This window comes from Apodemus sylvaticus, chromosome 21, assembly GCF_947179515.1.
Source record: "Apodemus sylvaticus chromosome 21, mApoSyl1.1, whole genome shotgun sequence".
Lineage (NCBI taxonomy): Eukaryota > Metazoa > Chordata > Mammalia > Rodentia > Muridae > Apodemus > Apodemus sylvaticus.
In genome coordinates, this window is record NC_067492.1 from 45,887,015 (window position 1) to 45,902,259 (window position 15,245).

A 15,245-nucleotide genomic window follows, 5' to 3' on the forward strand; every position below is an offset into this window, starting at 1 on the left:
CCACGCGGGAGGGCGCGTCGGGGGCGGGTCCTGCGAGCCGATTGGTCAGCATCAAGAGCGGCTACAATATTCGCGGAAAACGCGCGCTGGGACCGGCGCCTGCAGTTTTGTTTTCTACAGTTGTTGGCTGTCGCAGAGGCGGCATGGATCTCAGCGAGCTGGAGAGGGACAATACAGGCCGCTGTCGCCTGAGTTCTCCTGTACCTGCTGTGTGCCTCAAGGAGCCGTGCGTCTTGGGCGTAGATGAAGCGGGCCGAGGCCCAGTGCTTGGTGCGCCCCCAGGGCCGCGGGCTGGGAGGCGCGTGGGTAAAAGTGGTGCAGTTTTCAGGGGAACGGGAGTGGGGATCATGCACGGCCTTGGGATACCGAAGCGATTGTGGGATGGCCGTGGGCTGTGGTGATGATGGAACCAGGCAGGCGGCTTTTCCGTACTCACTGATGGGAACCCCGCTCTCAGAAATCTGACTTCCCTCCTTCCAAGGTCCCATGGTCTACGCCATCTGTTACTGCCCTCTGTCCCGCCTGGAAGATCTGGAGGCCCTGAAAGTGGCAGGTAAGCCTGTGCTAAATGTCTGCACGCTGGGATCCTAGGTATGTGCAGGAGGGAAATCAGGAACGGAAAGAATCACCTGCTCCCCTTTTCTTCAACTTTCTTCTCAGACTCAAAGACCTTGACAGAGAACGAGCGGGAGAGGCTCTTTGCGAAAATGGAGGAGGACGGAGACTTTGTGGGTTGGGCTTTGGACATCCTGTCTCCAAACCTGATCTCTACCAGCATGCTTGGGCGGTGAGGGGCACCTTCATGAGTGGGGAAAGAGCAAACAGGCTGGCAGCGTCCTGCGGTTGCAGTCCTGATGGTGTGGACTAAGCTCTGTCCCTCACCACAGGGTCAAGTACAACCTCAACTCCCTGTCACATGATACGGCTGCGGGACTGATACAGTTCGCGCTGGATCAGCATGTCAATGTCAGCCAGGTGAGCTGTGGGGTTACAGCCCGTTGGTCACCTTCTGGTAAAGGGGGCTTTACGAAGTTGAGGCTGGGGATGTATTAAGGTGGTAGACTGTTTGCCTAGCATGCATGAAACCCTGGCTTCCATCCCAGCATTGCATAAAATCAGAGTAGTTGCACTTCGGAAATGGAGGCAGGAACATGAAGAGTTTACAGTCACCCTTGGCTAAAAAGTGAATTGAATGTCAGCCCAGGCTATCTCCAACCCGAACCCTGCTTAAAAAAAAAAAGAAAGAAAGAAAAATCACAAGAGGCTGGACATGTGGAGGAGGGAGATTGTGACTTCAGGGCTTATGTGGAGACCCTCCGTGGCTTAGTTGGTATGCGCCTGTTGTAGAAGCATGACCATGGAGGGGCAGCGGCAGGACTCAAACCCTGGCACTCAGGAGGTGGAGGCAGGCAGATGTCTGAGTCCCGGGATATCCCTCCACACATACAGTGAGACCCAGTCTGAAACAAGTGTGAGGACCTGAGTTTGGGTCCATGGCGTCCAAATGTAAAGCCAGGCCCAGCACATAAACCTGTCACCCAGTGCTGGGCATGAGGGGACAGGAAGGTCTTGGGGTCCTGATGGCTAACCAGTCTTGCTGAATTGTTGGGTTCCAGGTTTAGTGAGAGACCTAGTCTCAAAAAAAAAAAAAAGGGTGGGGGTCACGGGGCCAGAGAAATGAGAGCTTTGGACTTTATTTCTTTCCTCCAGAAGACATGGGTTGGATTTGCAGCATCCACTGGGTGACTCAGAACAGCCTTAACTCCTGCTCCAGGACATTCTGTTTCCTCTCTGTTCTCCTCAAGTAATACACCCATACACACAAGTAATACACTCACACACAGAAGTAATACACCCATACACACATAATATTTTTTAAGAAATTAAAAGTACATGTTGATTATTTAAAAATAAAGAATTAAAAATAAAAATCAGGGCTGTTGAGTTTGACCCCCTGAGTAACTGATTCCCAAAGATCATCTGTGACCTCCTGCATACTGTGGTAGTACATACCCTCCAACACAATAAATGTCAAAAGTATTAAATTTTTAAAAATATCTATTTATTATGTATACAGCATTCTGCTTGCATATATGGCTGTAGGCCAGAAGAGGGCATCAGATCCCACTACAGATGGTTGTGAGACACCTTGTGGTTGCTGGGAATTGAACTCAGGGCCTCTGGAAGAGCAGCCAGTGCTCTTAACCTCTGAGCTGTCTCTCCAGCCCTTCAAATTTTATATATTTATATATATGGGTATTTTGTCTGCGTGCGTGCGTGCATGTCTATGTACCACATGAGTTCCTGGTGCCTACAGAAGCTAGAAAAAGGTGTGGGATCCCTTGGAAATGAGTTGTAGACAGTTATGAGCCATGATGTGGGTACTGGGAACTGAACCTGGGTCCCCTAGAAGACTGCTCTTTATCTCTGAGCCATTTCTCTATCCCTGTTAAAGTTAAAAGAACAATTTTTTTAAATCAGTTAGATATGGCCTAGCTTGGTAGCACATACCTTTTTTTTTTTTTTCTTAATAAGATGTGTGTGTATGCATGTGCGCGAACTCATGCAAACGTGCATGCTCTATTTGCATGTATGCCTGTTTGCCAGAAGAGGGCATCATCGGATTCCATTACAGATGGCTGTGAGCCACCATGTGGTTGCTGGGAATTAAACTCAGGACCTCTGGAAGAGCAGCCAGTGCTCTTACCCACTGAGCCTTCTCTCCAGCCCTGATAACTCATACCTTTAATTCCAGTTTTCTGTTGATGGTTTAATTCTGTTTTTGACACTGGCTGACTTTGAACTCACAGAGATCCACCTACCTCTGCTTCTAAAGTCTTAGAACTGAAGGTGGTGGGCACCACCACCCTGGGTTTTGAACAGTTTATCATAGCCTGGCTTTAGGATGACTCTTGAAGAGCAACTGAGGAAAGCCCCTGACTGACCTGGCACACTCATACACATGCGTACACACACACACACACACACACACACACACACACACACACGGTTGATGGACTTGAGATGAGTATCCATATTGTAGGTCAGCAGGAGAGCCCATGCCTAGCACGCCAGAGAACCTAAGTTTACTCTCCAGCGTCAAGGTGGTTCAGCGTCAGGTGGCAAGAACACCTGACAGTCAGTTCGGGCTACATGACTTCCACAGCCTGGCACGTATACATGTGTGCACGTATACCACAAAGTAAGATTTCCTTCAAGGGAAAAGTTTAGGTGGAACATTCAGCATTAGAGGCAGATGTTTTTATTCCCCTGTATGTATGTATGTATGTATGTATGTATGTATGTGTGTATGCATGTATGTATGTATGTGTGTGTGTATGTATGTATGTCCCACCTTCCCTGTGGTAGTCTCCAGTGGTCCAGAGTGACTGCACAGGTCCCCTTCATACTGGCTTCTGTCCTGTATGAGGGTGCAGCGCCCTTTTCTCGGTAGTCCCACCTGCTGCCCCCCTTCCCCCCACTTTGTTCTACTCTCTGCAGAGCAGAGTCCCTGTGAAATGTTTTGTTTTTGTTTTTTTTTTTTTGTTTTTGAATTTGGTTTTTTCAAGACAGGGTTTCCCTGTATAGCCCTGGCTGTCCTGGAACTCACTCTGTAGACCAGGCTGGCCTCGAACTCAGAAATCTGCCTGCCTCTGCCTCCCAGAGTGCTGGGATTACAGGCGTGTGCCATCACCGCCCGGCGGAAATGTACCCTCAAACATTTCTTCTGCTCACTGTCTATGCCCGAGTGTTGACTCGCACGCGCGGCTCACATGGGAGGTGCGGGCTCTACAGTCAGTGTTTCTCTTGTAACCTGTGGGGACTGAGGATTTAAGATGGGAAAGCACCTGTCCCTTCCCAGCCATCTTCCCTGGCCACAGGCAATTTATAGTAAATAAAAAAAATCCAGGGGGACTGGAAAGATGATGGCTCATCAGTTAAACAGCACTGTTTGCTCCTCCATGGGATCCAGGTTCAAATCCCAGGCCTGGATGGGAGCTTAGAACTGTCTGTAACTCCAGCTGCAACGGGATTGGCTTCTCCACACCACCAGTGTGGAGCACGCATGTGGTGCACAGACACGCATGCAGGCAAAACACCCATGCACACACCAACAGTGGGCTGGTAGCCTCATGCAGTGTTTGTGTAGCATGTGTGGGGCTCTGGGCGTCCTCAGGAGAAGACCGGATGTTTTAGAGTTGTGTTGCCTACGTTAAGTGACTACATTTCTTTTCCCATGTTTCTGTGTCTGGCAGGTATTTGTAGACACTGTGGGAATGCCAGAGACGTACCAGGCCCGACTACAACAGCGCTTTCCAGGGATCGAGGTGACGGTCAAGGCCAAAGCCGACTCCCTGTTCCCTGTGGTCAGTGCTGCCAGCATCTTTGCCAAGGTTAGTATCCTGCTGGCCAGGGCCCGCTCTCAGTATTTCCCTCCCTCGCATAGGGATAAGCGAGTTTGCCACGAGGATGGCGGCTCTAAGCTGCCGTCTTCCCTGCAGGTGGCCCGAGACCAGGCTGTGAAGAACTGGCGGTTTGTGGAGAATTTACAGGATCTGGACTCTGATTATGGCTCAGGCTATCCCAATGGTGAGCTGGAAGTAGGTCCAGGCCCTGCTGGGAGGGAATTTTCTTCCCTTTTCTCCCTCACCCCCTGGGTCTTTCCTCTCTTACACCATATAACATAAACTTGCCTTTAGTTTTCTGTGTAACCCCATTGGTGGTGGTGGCCTATGCCTTTCATCCTAACACTTATGGGGCAGAGGCAGGTAGGGATCTCTGTGAGTTCAAGGCCAGCCTGGTCTACAAAGGGAGTCCAGGACAGCCAGTCTCTATTACACAAAGAAAAACCCTGTCTTGAAGCTAATCCTCCCCAGTCAGGCGGTGGTGGCGCACGCCTGTAATCCCAGCACTTGGGAGGCAGAGGCTTGGGAGGCAGAGGCAGGCAGATTTCTGAGTTCCAGGACAGCCAGGGCTACACAGAGAAACCCTGTCTCAATAAACAAAAAAATAAATAAATAAATAAATAAAACAACAACAACAACAACAACAAAAACCACCAAACAAATGAAACTAATCCCCCATCCCCCACCCCTACCCCCCCCAAAAAAAAGGAAGAAGAAGAAGAAGAAGAAAATTCCTTGTGGCCTGAGCTGGCCTCCAGCTTTATTCTGTATTTTATTTTATTTTTTCCAGACAGGGTTTCTCTGTGTAGCCCTGGCTGTCCCCATCTTACTCAATAGACCAGGCTGGCCTCGAACTCAGAAATCCACCTGCCTCTGCCTTCCAAGTGTAGGATTAAAGGCGTACACCACCACTGCCTGGCTCCCCCAGAACTTCTTGAGCACTGGTAGGATACAGAAGAGGGGGTGCTGGGTGGTCTACACTGCCCGGGCTAAGGACCTGGGACGGACAATACAACACTTTTAAGTAAACAGTGGAGGGCATCTTGGTACTCAAGAAGCTGAAGACACAGACCCTTAATCCAGAGGCAGAGGCAGACAGGTGACGGCCAGCCTGGCCTACGTAGTGAAACTCCATCTCAACAGAGAGAAGAACGTGAAGCAGCCAGGGATGAATGTGGCATGTGCCTGTCACCTGCCACTCTGACGCTGTCACCATCACCTCTGTCACCTGTCACTCTGACGCTGTCACCATCACCTCTGTCACCCTAGATCCCAAGACCAAAGCCTGGCTGAGGAAACATGTGGACCCTGTGTTTGGCTTCCCCCAGTTCGTGCGGTTCAGTTGGAGCACAGCCCAGGCCATCCTGGAAAAGGAGGCAGAAGATGTCACCTGGTTCGTGTCCTGAGAGTGTTGGGGGAACAGGCTAGGGGGCGGGAGGTCATGTGTTCACTCAGCCGGATGGGAAGTGGCCAGTCATTCCTCTCCCCACAGGGAGGACTCGGCAGCTGAGGAGGACACCGAGCAAGCCGGAAGAATCACCGCCTACTTCAGCCAGGGCCCGAGGACCTGCCGCCCCCAGGGCCCCCACAGATACTTCCAGGAGCGAGGCCTCCAGGCAGCCAACAGCCTCTAGAAGCCAATGTGTGCACCTGCCTTTCTAACTCAGGAATAAAAGCTGTTCAAGAAGTAGATGGAGTGCTCTGTGGCTAAGGTCTGACAGGATGCCTGCGGCTAGCAGCTGATCCGTCAAACAGAACTCGTTGCTAGTTTGGTGCGGCTTGCCTTTCCTTTTTTAGAATTATTCTATGTGTATGAGCACACTGTAGCTGTCTCCAGACACTGCAGAAGAGGGCGCCAGATCCCATCACACATGCTTGTGAGCTACCGCATGCTACCACGGAGTAGCACTACACTGGAACTCACTGTGTAGACCAGGTTGGTCTTGAGCTCACATCACTCACCTGCCTCTGCCTCCCAAGTGCTGAGATAAGCGGTGTGCACTATCATGCCTATGTTTTTGTTTGTTGTTTGTTTGTTTTAATTTTAAAATTATTTTTGTGTTTGTGTGTATGTCTTTGCATGGGTGTGTACACATATGGGTATGCACATGTAAATGCAAGTGTATGGGTGTGCCCACAGGGGTGTGATCATGTAAATGCAAGTGCATGGGTACACATATAGGAGTGTGCACATGTAAGTGCAAGTGTGTAGGTGTGCACACAGGGGTGTGCACATGTTAGTGCAAGTGCATGGGTGTGCACACATAGGAGTGTGCACATGTAAATGTGAGTGCCCTCGAAGGCCAAAGGCTTCATACTCTCCTGGAGCTGGGCTTAGAGACAGTTACGGCCTACTCTGTAGGTGCTAGGATCTGAACTAACTGCATACTCTTAAACATTGGACTTCTCCAGCCCACATATCTTTGTTTTGTGCTTCCTCTGTGTTTTGTGTTGAGACAGGGTTTCTAAGTAGTCTTGGCTGTCCTGGAACTTGCTACATAGACCAGATGCTACATAACACAGATATCCCTCTGCCTCTGCAGAGTTAGAATTAAGGGAGTTGTGCATGTCTGTGCACTACATCCATGCAGTACTTAAAGAAGCCAGAAGAGGGCACCAGATCCCCTGCAACTGGAGTTGGAGACAGTTTTGAGGCACATTGTGGGTCTTGCGAATCAGGTCCTCTGTAAGAACATTCTTTATTGCTGTCAATCATGGAGCCATCTTTCCAGTCCTCTGCCTCCTCGTCCTTCTCTGTGTGTGTTTGTGTGCTGTTGTGTTGCATACCTTTCATCCCAGCATTTGGGAGACAGGTGGATCTCTGAGTTAGAGGCCATCCTGGTCTACATAGTTCAGGTCAGTCAAGGCTATATAATGAGGTCCTGATTCAATAAATCAAAGCCAAAAACTATTATATCTGTCTATATTTTGGGGAAAGGCGACACAAGTGCCACCTCAAACCTGGAGGTCAGAGGACAACTTGTTGGAGTTGTTTCTTTTGAGGAGATGGAATGTTGGGCATCAGAGTTGGCCTGTGAGCCATGGTTCTGGTCTGTCCTTCCCTTTCTACGACTATCATTTTTGCCGAGTTCTCCCCAAGTATTTCCCCAAGCAGCAGCCACGTCGTATAGCATGGTCTAGGCTGGCAACTTTATTTTGGGAAAGGAAAATAAGTGAGGGTTAGGTCGTTTCTAGGAAAGCGGGTGGAAGGGCCTGTCTAGGCATCCCCAGGGCCTGGTTTAGGAAGGAAGGAGAGAGGAAGAGAGGGAGATGACTCTGGGCGGCTCCTGGCCTAGGGAAGGGACACTTATTGAAAGCCAAATGTCTACTCGGGGCTGTTGCCGTCACCGCTGCCGCTGCCGCTGCCTGCAACATTTGAAATCCAGGCACGAGGGTGGCGGCGGGCTCCTGGAGAGGAGATGGAGACGTTGAGGCAGTGACTAGAGCCAGGAGCTGCCACCCGCAGGGCGTGGCCCAAAGCAGAGTGACACAGATCTGTGGCATTGGCGAAGGTCTAGGAGAAAGGGTTGGGGTCAGGGCTCGAGAATGTGGAACCTGAGCCGCTGGGGCAGGTCTTCTGGATAGCAAGAGCTGCGCAGAGAGTCCCTACCTCAAAAAAGTACTGATTAGTTAAAATTAAAGGCTATCAAGAACTCAGATGGCGTTGCATGTCAGTAATCCAGACCATAATACAAAGCCCATTTCCTCCTCGCACCCTCTGTTGCTTACCTGCCCATAGGTGCGGCAGCTGGACTCACAGCCCCTCTCTCCAGAGGACTGCAGCCAAGTCGGGCCACAGATAAAATCTGCTTGGCAGGTTGTGAACCTGGGCACGTGAGAAGTGAAGACAGGTTCAAGGCTTTGGAGTCAGCGGACTTCTAAAGACACACACGTCCCTCTCTCAGACCAAGGCCTTCTCAGGCCCAACCCCTCAGACACCCAGCGTTTGCAGAGTTTCTTCCTGGGATTTACTGTTTGTTTTTGTGAGACCAGGATCTGAGGCAAGTCTAGAGTTTGTGTCTAAGGAGTACCTTGAGCTCCTGATCCTCTTTCCCGGGTGTTACAGGCCATCCACACCACCACAATGTGTGTCCCCCCCTCCCCCGCCTTTAAAAATGTTATTTTTATTTATTTACTTTTTTGTGTACGTATGTATGTACATGCATGTGTGTTTGTGTGCGTGTGTGTATGTGTGTGTGATCTCCTGGAGCTAAAGTTACAGGCAGTTGTAAGCAGCCTGATGTAGGCGGCCAGAATTGAACTCATGTAGCTGGATAGTGGTGGTGCACACCTTTAATCCCAGGGCTTGAGGGGCAGAGGCAAGTGGATCTCTGAGTTTGAGGCCAGCCTGGTCTACAGAGTGAGTTCCAGGACAGTCAGGGCTACAGAGAGACCCTGTCTTGAAGGAAGGAAGGAAGGAAGGAAGGAAGGAAGGAAGGAAGGAAGGAAGGAAGGAAGGAAGGAAGGAAGGAAGGAAGGAAAGAAGGAAGGAAAGAAAGAAAGAGAAAGAAAGAAAGAAAGAAAGAAAGAAAGAAAGAAAGAAAGAAAAAGAAAGAAAGAAAGAAAGAGATAGACAGATTAGATGGGTGAGTGGGTGGATGGATGGATGGATGGATGGATGGATGGGGTTCTGTTTGGTTTTTTAAGGTAGGGATAGGGTTTCTCTGTGTAGGCTGTCCTAGAACTCACTCTAGCAGGCCAACGTGTCTCTAGCAGGCCTTGCTCTTCCCCCTTGCCTCTTCCTTACTAAAACCAAATTACATCCCTAAAGCTACCACGTCTACCCTCTTATTTAGCCACTGTCTCCTGAGGCTGACTACCCAGGTCCAGCTGTCAAAATGTTGAAGTCCAACAACTAAACACCCCCTTTGGCTTGCCTAATTAACATCCTTAATTAAAATTAAGCACCTCATCCTAACGGGGTTTCCTCTTTTACCATTATGAACTGACATTTGTCTATAGGACATCGTCTCCTCCGTGCAGAGGCAATCTTTTGTCCCTCCAAGACAAATACCTCTCTCCTCTCCCTTTTCCTCTTACCTTCTCCCTTGACCTGTCGCCCATCTTTTGTCTCTTATTCCCTGTCCCTTTCCCCCACAGGGCAAATAAATCTTTGTGCTAAGAACATGGTCTTGGGGTGACTTGTGCCAACTGACTTTGAGGTCCTTTCAGATATGCCTGCCTCTGCCTCCTGAGTGCTGGGATTAAAGGCACGTGCCACCATATCAGGTTTAAGATTATTTTTAAATCGTTTGTATCCATCTGGTATGTACACTAATGCAGATGCCAGGGAGCTCCAAAGAGGGAACCAGATATCCTGGAGCTGGAGTTACAGGCAACTGTGAGCCTGATGCGGGTGCTGGGGCCTGAACTCCAGTCCTCGGAAAAAGCAGTACGTATTCTTAACTGCCAAGCCGTTCTCTAGCCCAGACAACCTATCTGGTAGCAGCTCCTTGCTCCCTCTTAGTTTCTCTGCGAATCAAAAGCCTGAAACTTTTGAAACTTCTGGTTCATCAGAGTCACTGCCAGTTCATTCTCAGGCCTCTCTCCCCTTTCTGCCCTGCAGAGTACACACTAGATCTCTTTCCATAGACCCATTCTGGCTTTGTAGCGCAAACTAAGGCCCTCGGTCCAGCACCGAACGTTAGGACACGCCCCTGTTCCCGCCTCTCTTACCAAATCTGGCAGAGCTCAGGGCAGAGAGGCTGCACTGGGCGTACCCCGAACAGCTGCGGGTGGAAGCGATCACGGAGGGCTCTTTGAAGGTGTCGCAGGAAGAATTCACATCTGGACGCGGGAGAGACAGGGCAAATACCGCGCGATACTCAGGGCCAGGAGTTAAGCCTTACCAGGTTAGGGCAAGTAGAACAGAGAACCGGGGAGGGGGACAGGCTAGAGGACACAGTACTCACTCTGGGCTTGGTGCCCCGCAGCTCTCTAGAAGGCTTTCTGGGCTTGATGCCTCTGGTCTGTCTATCTCTGCAGTGCAGCAAGGTTCTGGCACTGGTGGTGTCTGTGGACCAGGAGCTTGGATCCTTGGGTATGGTGGTAGAACCAAGGACTGAGGGTGCCCTGACAACGGAGATTCTATCAGCTGTTTTCCCAAAGAGAAAAACCTTAAAGAGATTTCTCTGCAGTTGGATGACATGACAGGTATCTGTAATCCCAGACACTTGGGAGGCTGGGGCAGGGGGATCTCAAATTGAAAACCAGGCTAGACAACTTAAAGAAATCCTGGCTAAAAATAAAAACAAACCTGTAGTGACAGTTCTGGAATTTTGGTTTCTCTTAAGAAACACACAAACATTATAAGAATATGTTTTTGTTTTGATCCCAGGTGTGGGGTATGGGACTGCTTCAGACCGTCCTCAGCAGCTGACTGGGATTTGTCTCGTGCAGGGGCATGGTTTTGCCAGCTGCAAATAGTTTCTCCAGAAGTGTGATGTTTACAATTCTGGGAACTTTTCAGAGGGTATATAAATTCTCAGCCCCCCCCCCAGGTGGTGTGGTGGTTGTTGGTCATTCAGGGGGTGGTACTGGTTGTGGTTCATTAGTAGCCGTGGTCAAAGAAGAAACAAAAGGAAAGACATTGGGGGGGATGAAGGGTGGAAAAGAGAACTTACAAATTAACAAAGACCAGCTACAAGCAAAGAACTTACAAATTAACAGAGACCAGCTACAAGCAAAGAAGAAACAGGAAGAAAGGAATTAGATTCAAGAATCTCTCTCTCCTCTCTCTTTTATCTAGTGATAGAGGTGAAACCAGGGGGATAAAGGGTGAGAAAAGGAAGAACCCACAAAGTAGCAATAACTAGAGCTGGCGGTGTGGCTTAGTGGATAGCACTTGCCTAGCGTGTGAAGGGCCTTTGGTTCACAGTCCACCACTGGAGAATTCTTTTTTCTTTGAAATGCAACTTCAATTTTTCCAGTATATTTGCCTGTGTTTCTAAATGGCAGCATCAATGTTTATGTGCTTAATTTCCACAACACCCCTATGTTAGGTCTGACATTTCTCCCTCGTCTTATTTACTGGGGATTTGACCTAGGACACTTCATTACCCATGAGAGGAGCACTTCTACCATCGAGCTATACCTCCAGCACTACTCATTTATCCTAATTTTTAAACTTAAATTTAATCAATGTATTTATATTGTGTGTGTGCACAACTGCTCATGTGCCACTGTGTGTGTGTGTGTAGGTCAGAGGACAAGTTGCAGGAACCGGTTTTCTCCTTTCACAATTTTCTTTCTTTCTTTCTTTCTTTTTTTTTTAACAGAGCTGAGGACCAAACCCAGGGCCTTGCGCTTGCTAGGCAAGCGCTCTACCACTGAGCTAAATCCCCAACCCCCACAATTTTCAGTACAGGAATCTGACTCAGGTTATTGGGGTTAGGATCAGTCACTTTTTCATGAGCACTATTTATTTATTTATTTAGTGCTTTTTATATTTATTTGTTTTATGTATATGAGTACACTGTAGCTGTCTTTAGACACACCAGAAGAGGGCACCAAATCCCATTATTGTGATTTGAGTTCAATTGGTTGCTGGGAATTGAACTCACGACCTCCGGAAGCGCACTCGGTGCTCTTAGTCGATGAGCCATCTCTCCAGCCCTATTTAGTGTTTTGACACAGGGTTTCTCTGTGTAGCTTTGGCTGTCCTGGAACTCAGTCTGACCTCGGACCCCCAGATCTGCCTGCCTCTGAGTGCTAGGATCAAAGCCACCACCACTGCCCAGCTCCTATTTGTTTATTTTGAGATAGCTTTTCATGTAGCCCAAACTGACCTCCAGTTCCACATATAGCCGAGGTTGGCCTTGAAATCCTAATCCTCCTACATCCACCTTCTATGTGCTAGGATTAGAGGTGGGCACCACCGCGCCTAACACTCTGCCTAGGTTATCTGATTTGCTTAAGGTCACAGAGAATTTGAACCCAGCAGTCTGACAGGCAGACTCTGGGCTGTTGAAACCATCAGTCACCACTAGCCCTGTGTGCCCACCCTCTATTACCCTAAGTCCTCTTACAAGGAAGATCTAAGTGGGTTTTCTGGGTGTTAGGGGTGAGGGAATGCTCACCTGCTAGCTGCAGCTGGCCTGTGTTCACCTTGGCTGTCAGCCCAGGTTGTCCCCAGGACCTAGCTTGCAGTGGGTGGCTCCCTCCATCGGCCACCAAGAAGATCCACGCCAGGATCAGTCGCAGGGCCCAGACCAGGCGTCTGTGTTGGAAGTGGCCTTCGTGGGCCATGCCCTCCTGAGACAAGAGCCAACTGCTGGAGAAGGATGAGGGGTGATTTCTTTCTGGAGACTTAGGTTGGCACCGGTTGGTGCACACAGAAATCGTTGCCAGGCACACAGAGGATAGGCCATAGATGAGGAAACCAGGCAGTGGCCACGGGCTCCTCAACCCTTAGGGGGATTCTCACCCAAGACCCCCTCCCACCGGATTCATCTCTTTCATTCCTTGGGTCAAAACACCGTTCCCATGCAAACAAGCTCTCAGCCTGTTTGTCCTCTGCCACCAAATTCCTTCAGAGTAACGGAACCACCTCAGCTCCTCCAAGCCCCTCTTCCACCAGGACCTCCCCTCTCTCTCTCTTTTCAGCACCCCCGCCCCCGACTCCTTTCACGGTCACCTTCTCTCGGTTCACAATCTGCTTAGGAGCTTTCACCAGGGCCAAGCCGGACTGCGCGGGGCTGCGGTTCCACCCCTAGGGTCCAAAAGCCTCTGGACAGAGGAAGGTAACGGTACTGGAGACTGGATTCCCGACTCCCTGCCCACTGCCACTCACCTGTTTGCAGGCTGGAGTCTAGGGGATGCTGAGACACCTCTGAACCACCGAACCAAGGCCAGCCAAGAGCCGCGACTGAAAGGGGTGTGGTTTGGTTAAGAGGCGGGGACTTCCAAAGCCCCACCTCCACAACCCTAAAACAGGCGCACTTGGGACTGGTGCATTTATATCTACAAGCTCGCCCTATGCTAAACTTGAGATTTAAGGGCTCTGTGTCTCCTTTCCTGTCTCTCTGTCTCTGTCTCTCTCTCATAGGTATTTTCATGTGATGCTTCTGTGTCTTTCTCCAGCTTATGTCCTTTAGCATTCTGTCCATTAATTCAAAAGGCATTTATTAAACACATACTCTATACTGGATTCTGGAAGATGCACTTGTACACAAGACATAAAAATCTCAGTCTTCACAAATTAACTCAAGATGGAGAACTAGGTGGGGGGAGGGGGAAACAGCCATGGAGAAGAAGGTGGGGGCATGCATGGACTTTCATGGACCTGTGTTGAGCTGATGAGTTGTGTTGAAAGAAACATGAGTCTATGTATTAGGAGGGAATTGTGCACCATTGGGCATGCTTAGGTTTGGAATTGTGTGTGCTGGGATGTTTGAGTGCATTTTATAGAATAATTGCATTTGATGAGTGTCTGTGTTTCCTAAGTGTCTGTTTATATTATTGTAGGGTATGAATTTTATATGTATATGTGTATATGTTAATCTGTTTGCTGGATATTCACAAACATATACATATACTGTGTGTGATTCTTTTTTATGATTATGTGTTGGTAGTTTTCTTTTTTATATTTTACTATTTTTAATTATTATCAATGGTGTGTGTGTCCATATGGGTCTGTGGATATGAGTGTAATCACCTGATGAGGTCAGAGTCCTTTGGTTAGATCAACTAGAGCTGGTGTTACAGGCAGTTGCGAACTGCCTGGCATGGGTGCTAGGAACTGAACTCGGGTCCTCTTCAAGTATAGTGTATTCCTAACCACTGAGCCATCTTCCCAACCCCTTTTGTGAGGTTTTGGAGAACAGGTAGGCCTTTATTTGAGAAGTATGCACAAAGTATATGTTAATATTTATGCCTGTGCTTGAGGAGGATATATGTGTAAGTATGTGCAGTGTGTTATATGTGTGGAGCATTGCTTCTGGTTGTATTCATATTTCATATACATGTTTTAAAAGTAGGTACATCCATCCTTCTAGAACATATATACTACCACCAGAAAGAAATGTGTCTTCCTTCTATTTCAGGGTACAGCAGGCATTTTTTTCCTGACTTATTTTAATTATTTTTTGTATGCCTTGGGAGGTGCTATCCATGTACTTTACTGTAGGTGCCTGAAGAGGTCAGATACCTCTGATCACCTGGAGGTGGAGTTACAAGCTGTTGTGAACTACCCAATGTGGGTTCTGGGAGTCAAACTCTGGTCCTTTGCGTAAGCAGCAAGCACTTTTTTTTTTTAAAGATTTATTTATTGTTATATGTAAGTACACTCTTCTGAACATCAGATCTTGTTAGAATTGTTGAGCCACCATGTGGTTGCTGGGATTTGAACTCGGGACCTTCGGAAGAGCAGTCAGTGCTCTTAACCGCTGAGCCATCTCACCAGCCCGCAAGCACTCTTTTTTTTTATATAAAGTTTAAATTATTTTACGTGTATAGGTGTTTTGGCTTCATGCATGTCTGTTCCTGGTTTTCAAGGAGGCCAAAAGAAAATATCAGACTCCTGGAACTGGAGTTATGAATGGTTGTAAGCCACCACATGAGTGCTAGGTTCAAACCTAGGTCCTCTGGAAGAGCAGCCGGTGCTCTTAATGATTTAGAAATCTCTCCAGCCCCAAGGGAGGGATTTTGTTTGTTTTTTGTATTGTTCTTGTTTTTTATGTCTTTTATTGATGAACTCCCATATTGACACATACTATTCTACACTTGCACACAGCACATTTTCAGTAAATGTTGAGTAAGAAAATGAATGAGTTAATAATGCCTCACCCTCTGGTAAGATGCTCCTATGGGAGCCCAGGCTGTAGGGATCCCCTGTCTCTA

General features: G+C 48.5%; 2 protein-coding genes across 2 annotated transcripts; one reads left to right on the forward strand and one right to left on the reverse strand.

Annotated features, from left to right (window-relative positions):
• The first annotated feature begins 57 nt into the window (after positions 1-57).
• On the forward strand, positions 58-6,096 carry Rnaseh2a (ribonuclease H2 subunit A). The gene is made up of 8 exons (XM_052166380.1): positions 58-270; positions 482-553; positions 661-787; positions 888-975; positions 4,257-4,394; positions 4,503-4,590; positions 5,676-5,799; positions 5,899-6,096. The coding sequence occupies exons 1-8, from the start codon at positions 144-146 to the stop codon at positions 6,038-6,040; spliced, it is 906 nt and encodes a 301-aa protein (XP_052022340.1). The 5' UTR covers positions 58-143; the 3' UTR covers positions 6,041-6,096.
• A 1,635-nt stretch (positions 6,097-7,731) lies between these two features.
• Rtbdn (retbindin) lies at positions 7,732-12,653 on the reverse strand. The gene is made up of 5 exons (XM_052166381.1): positions 12,485-12,653; positions 10,319-10,478; positions 10,083-10,193; positions 8,136-8,232; positions 7,732-7,920 (listed from the first exon to the last, which is right to left on the reverse strand). Exons 1-5 carry the CDS (start codon positions 12,651-12,653, stop codon positions 7,732-7,734), a joined length of 726 nt encoding a protein of 241 aa, XP_052022341.1.
• Positions 12,654-15,245: the final 2,592 nt, after the last annotated feature.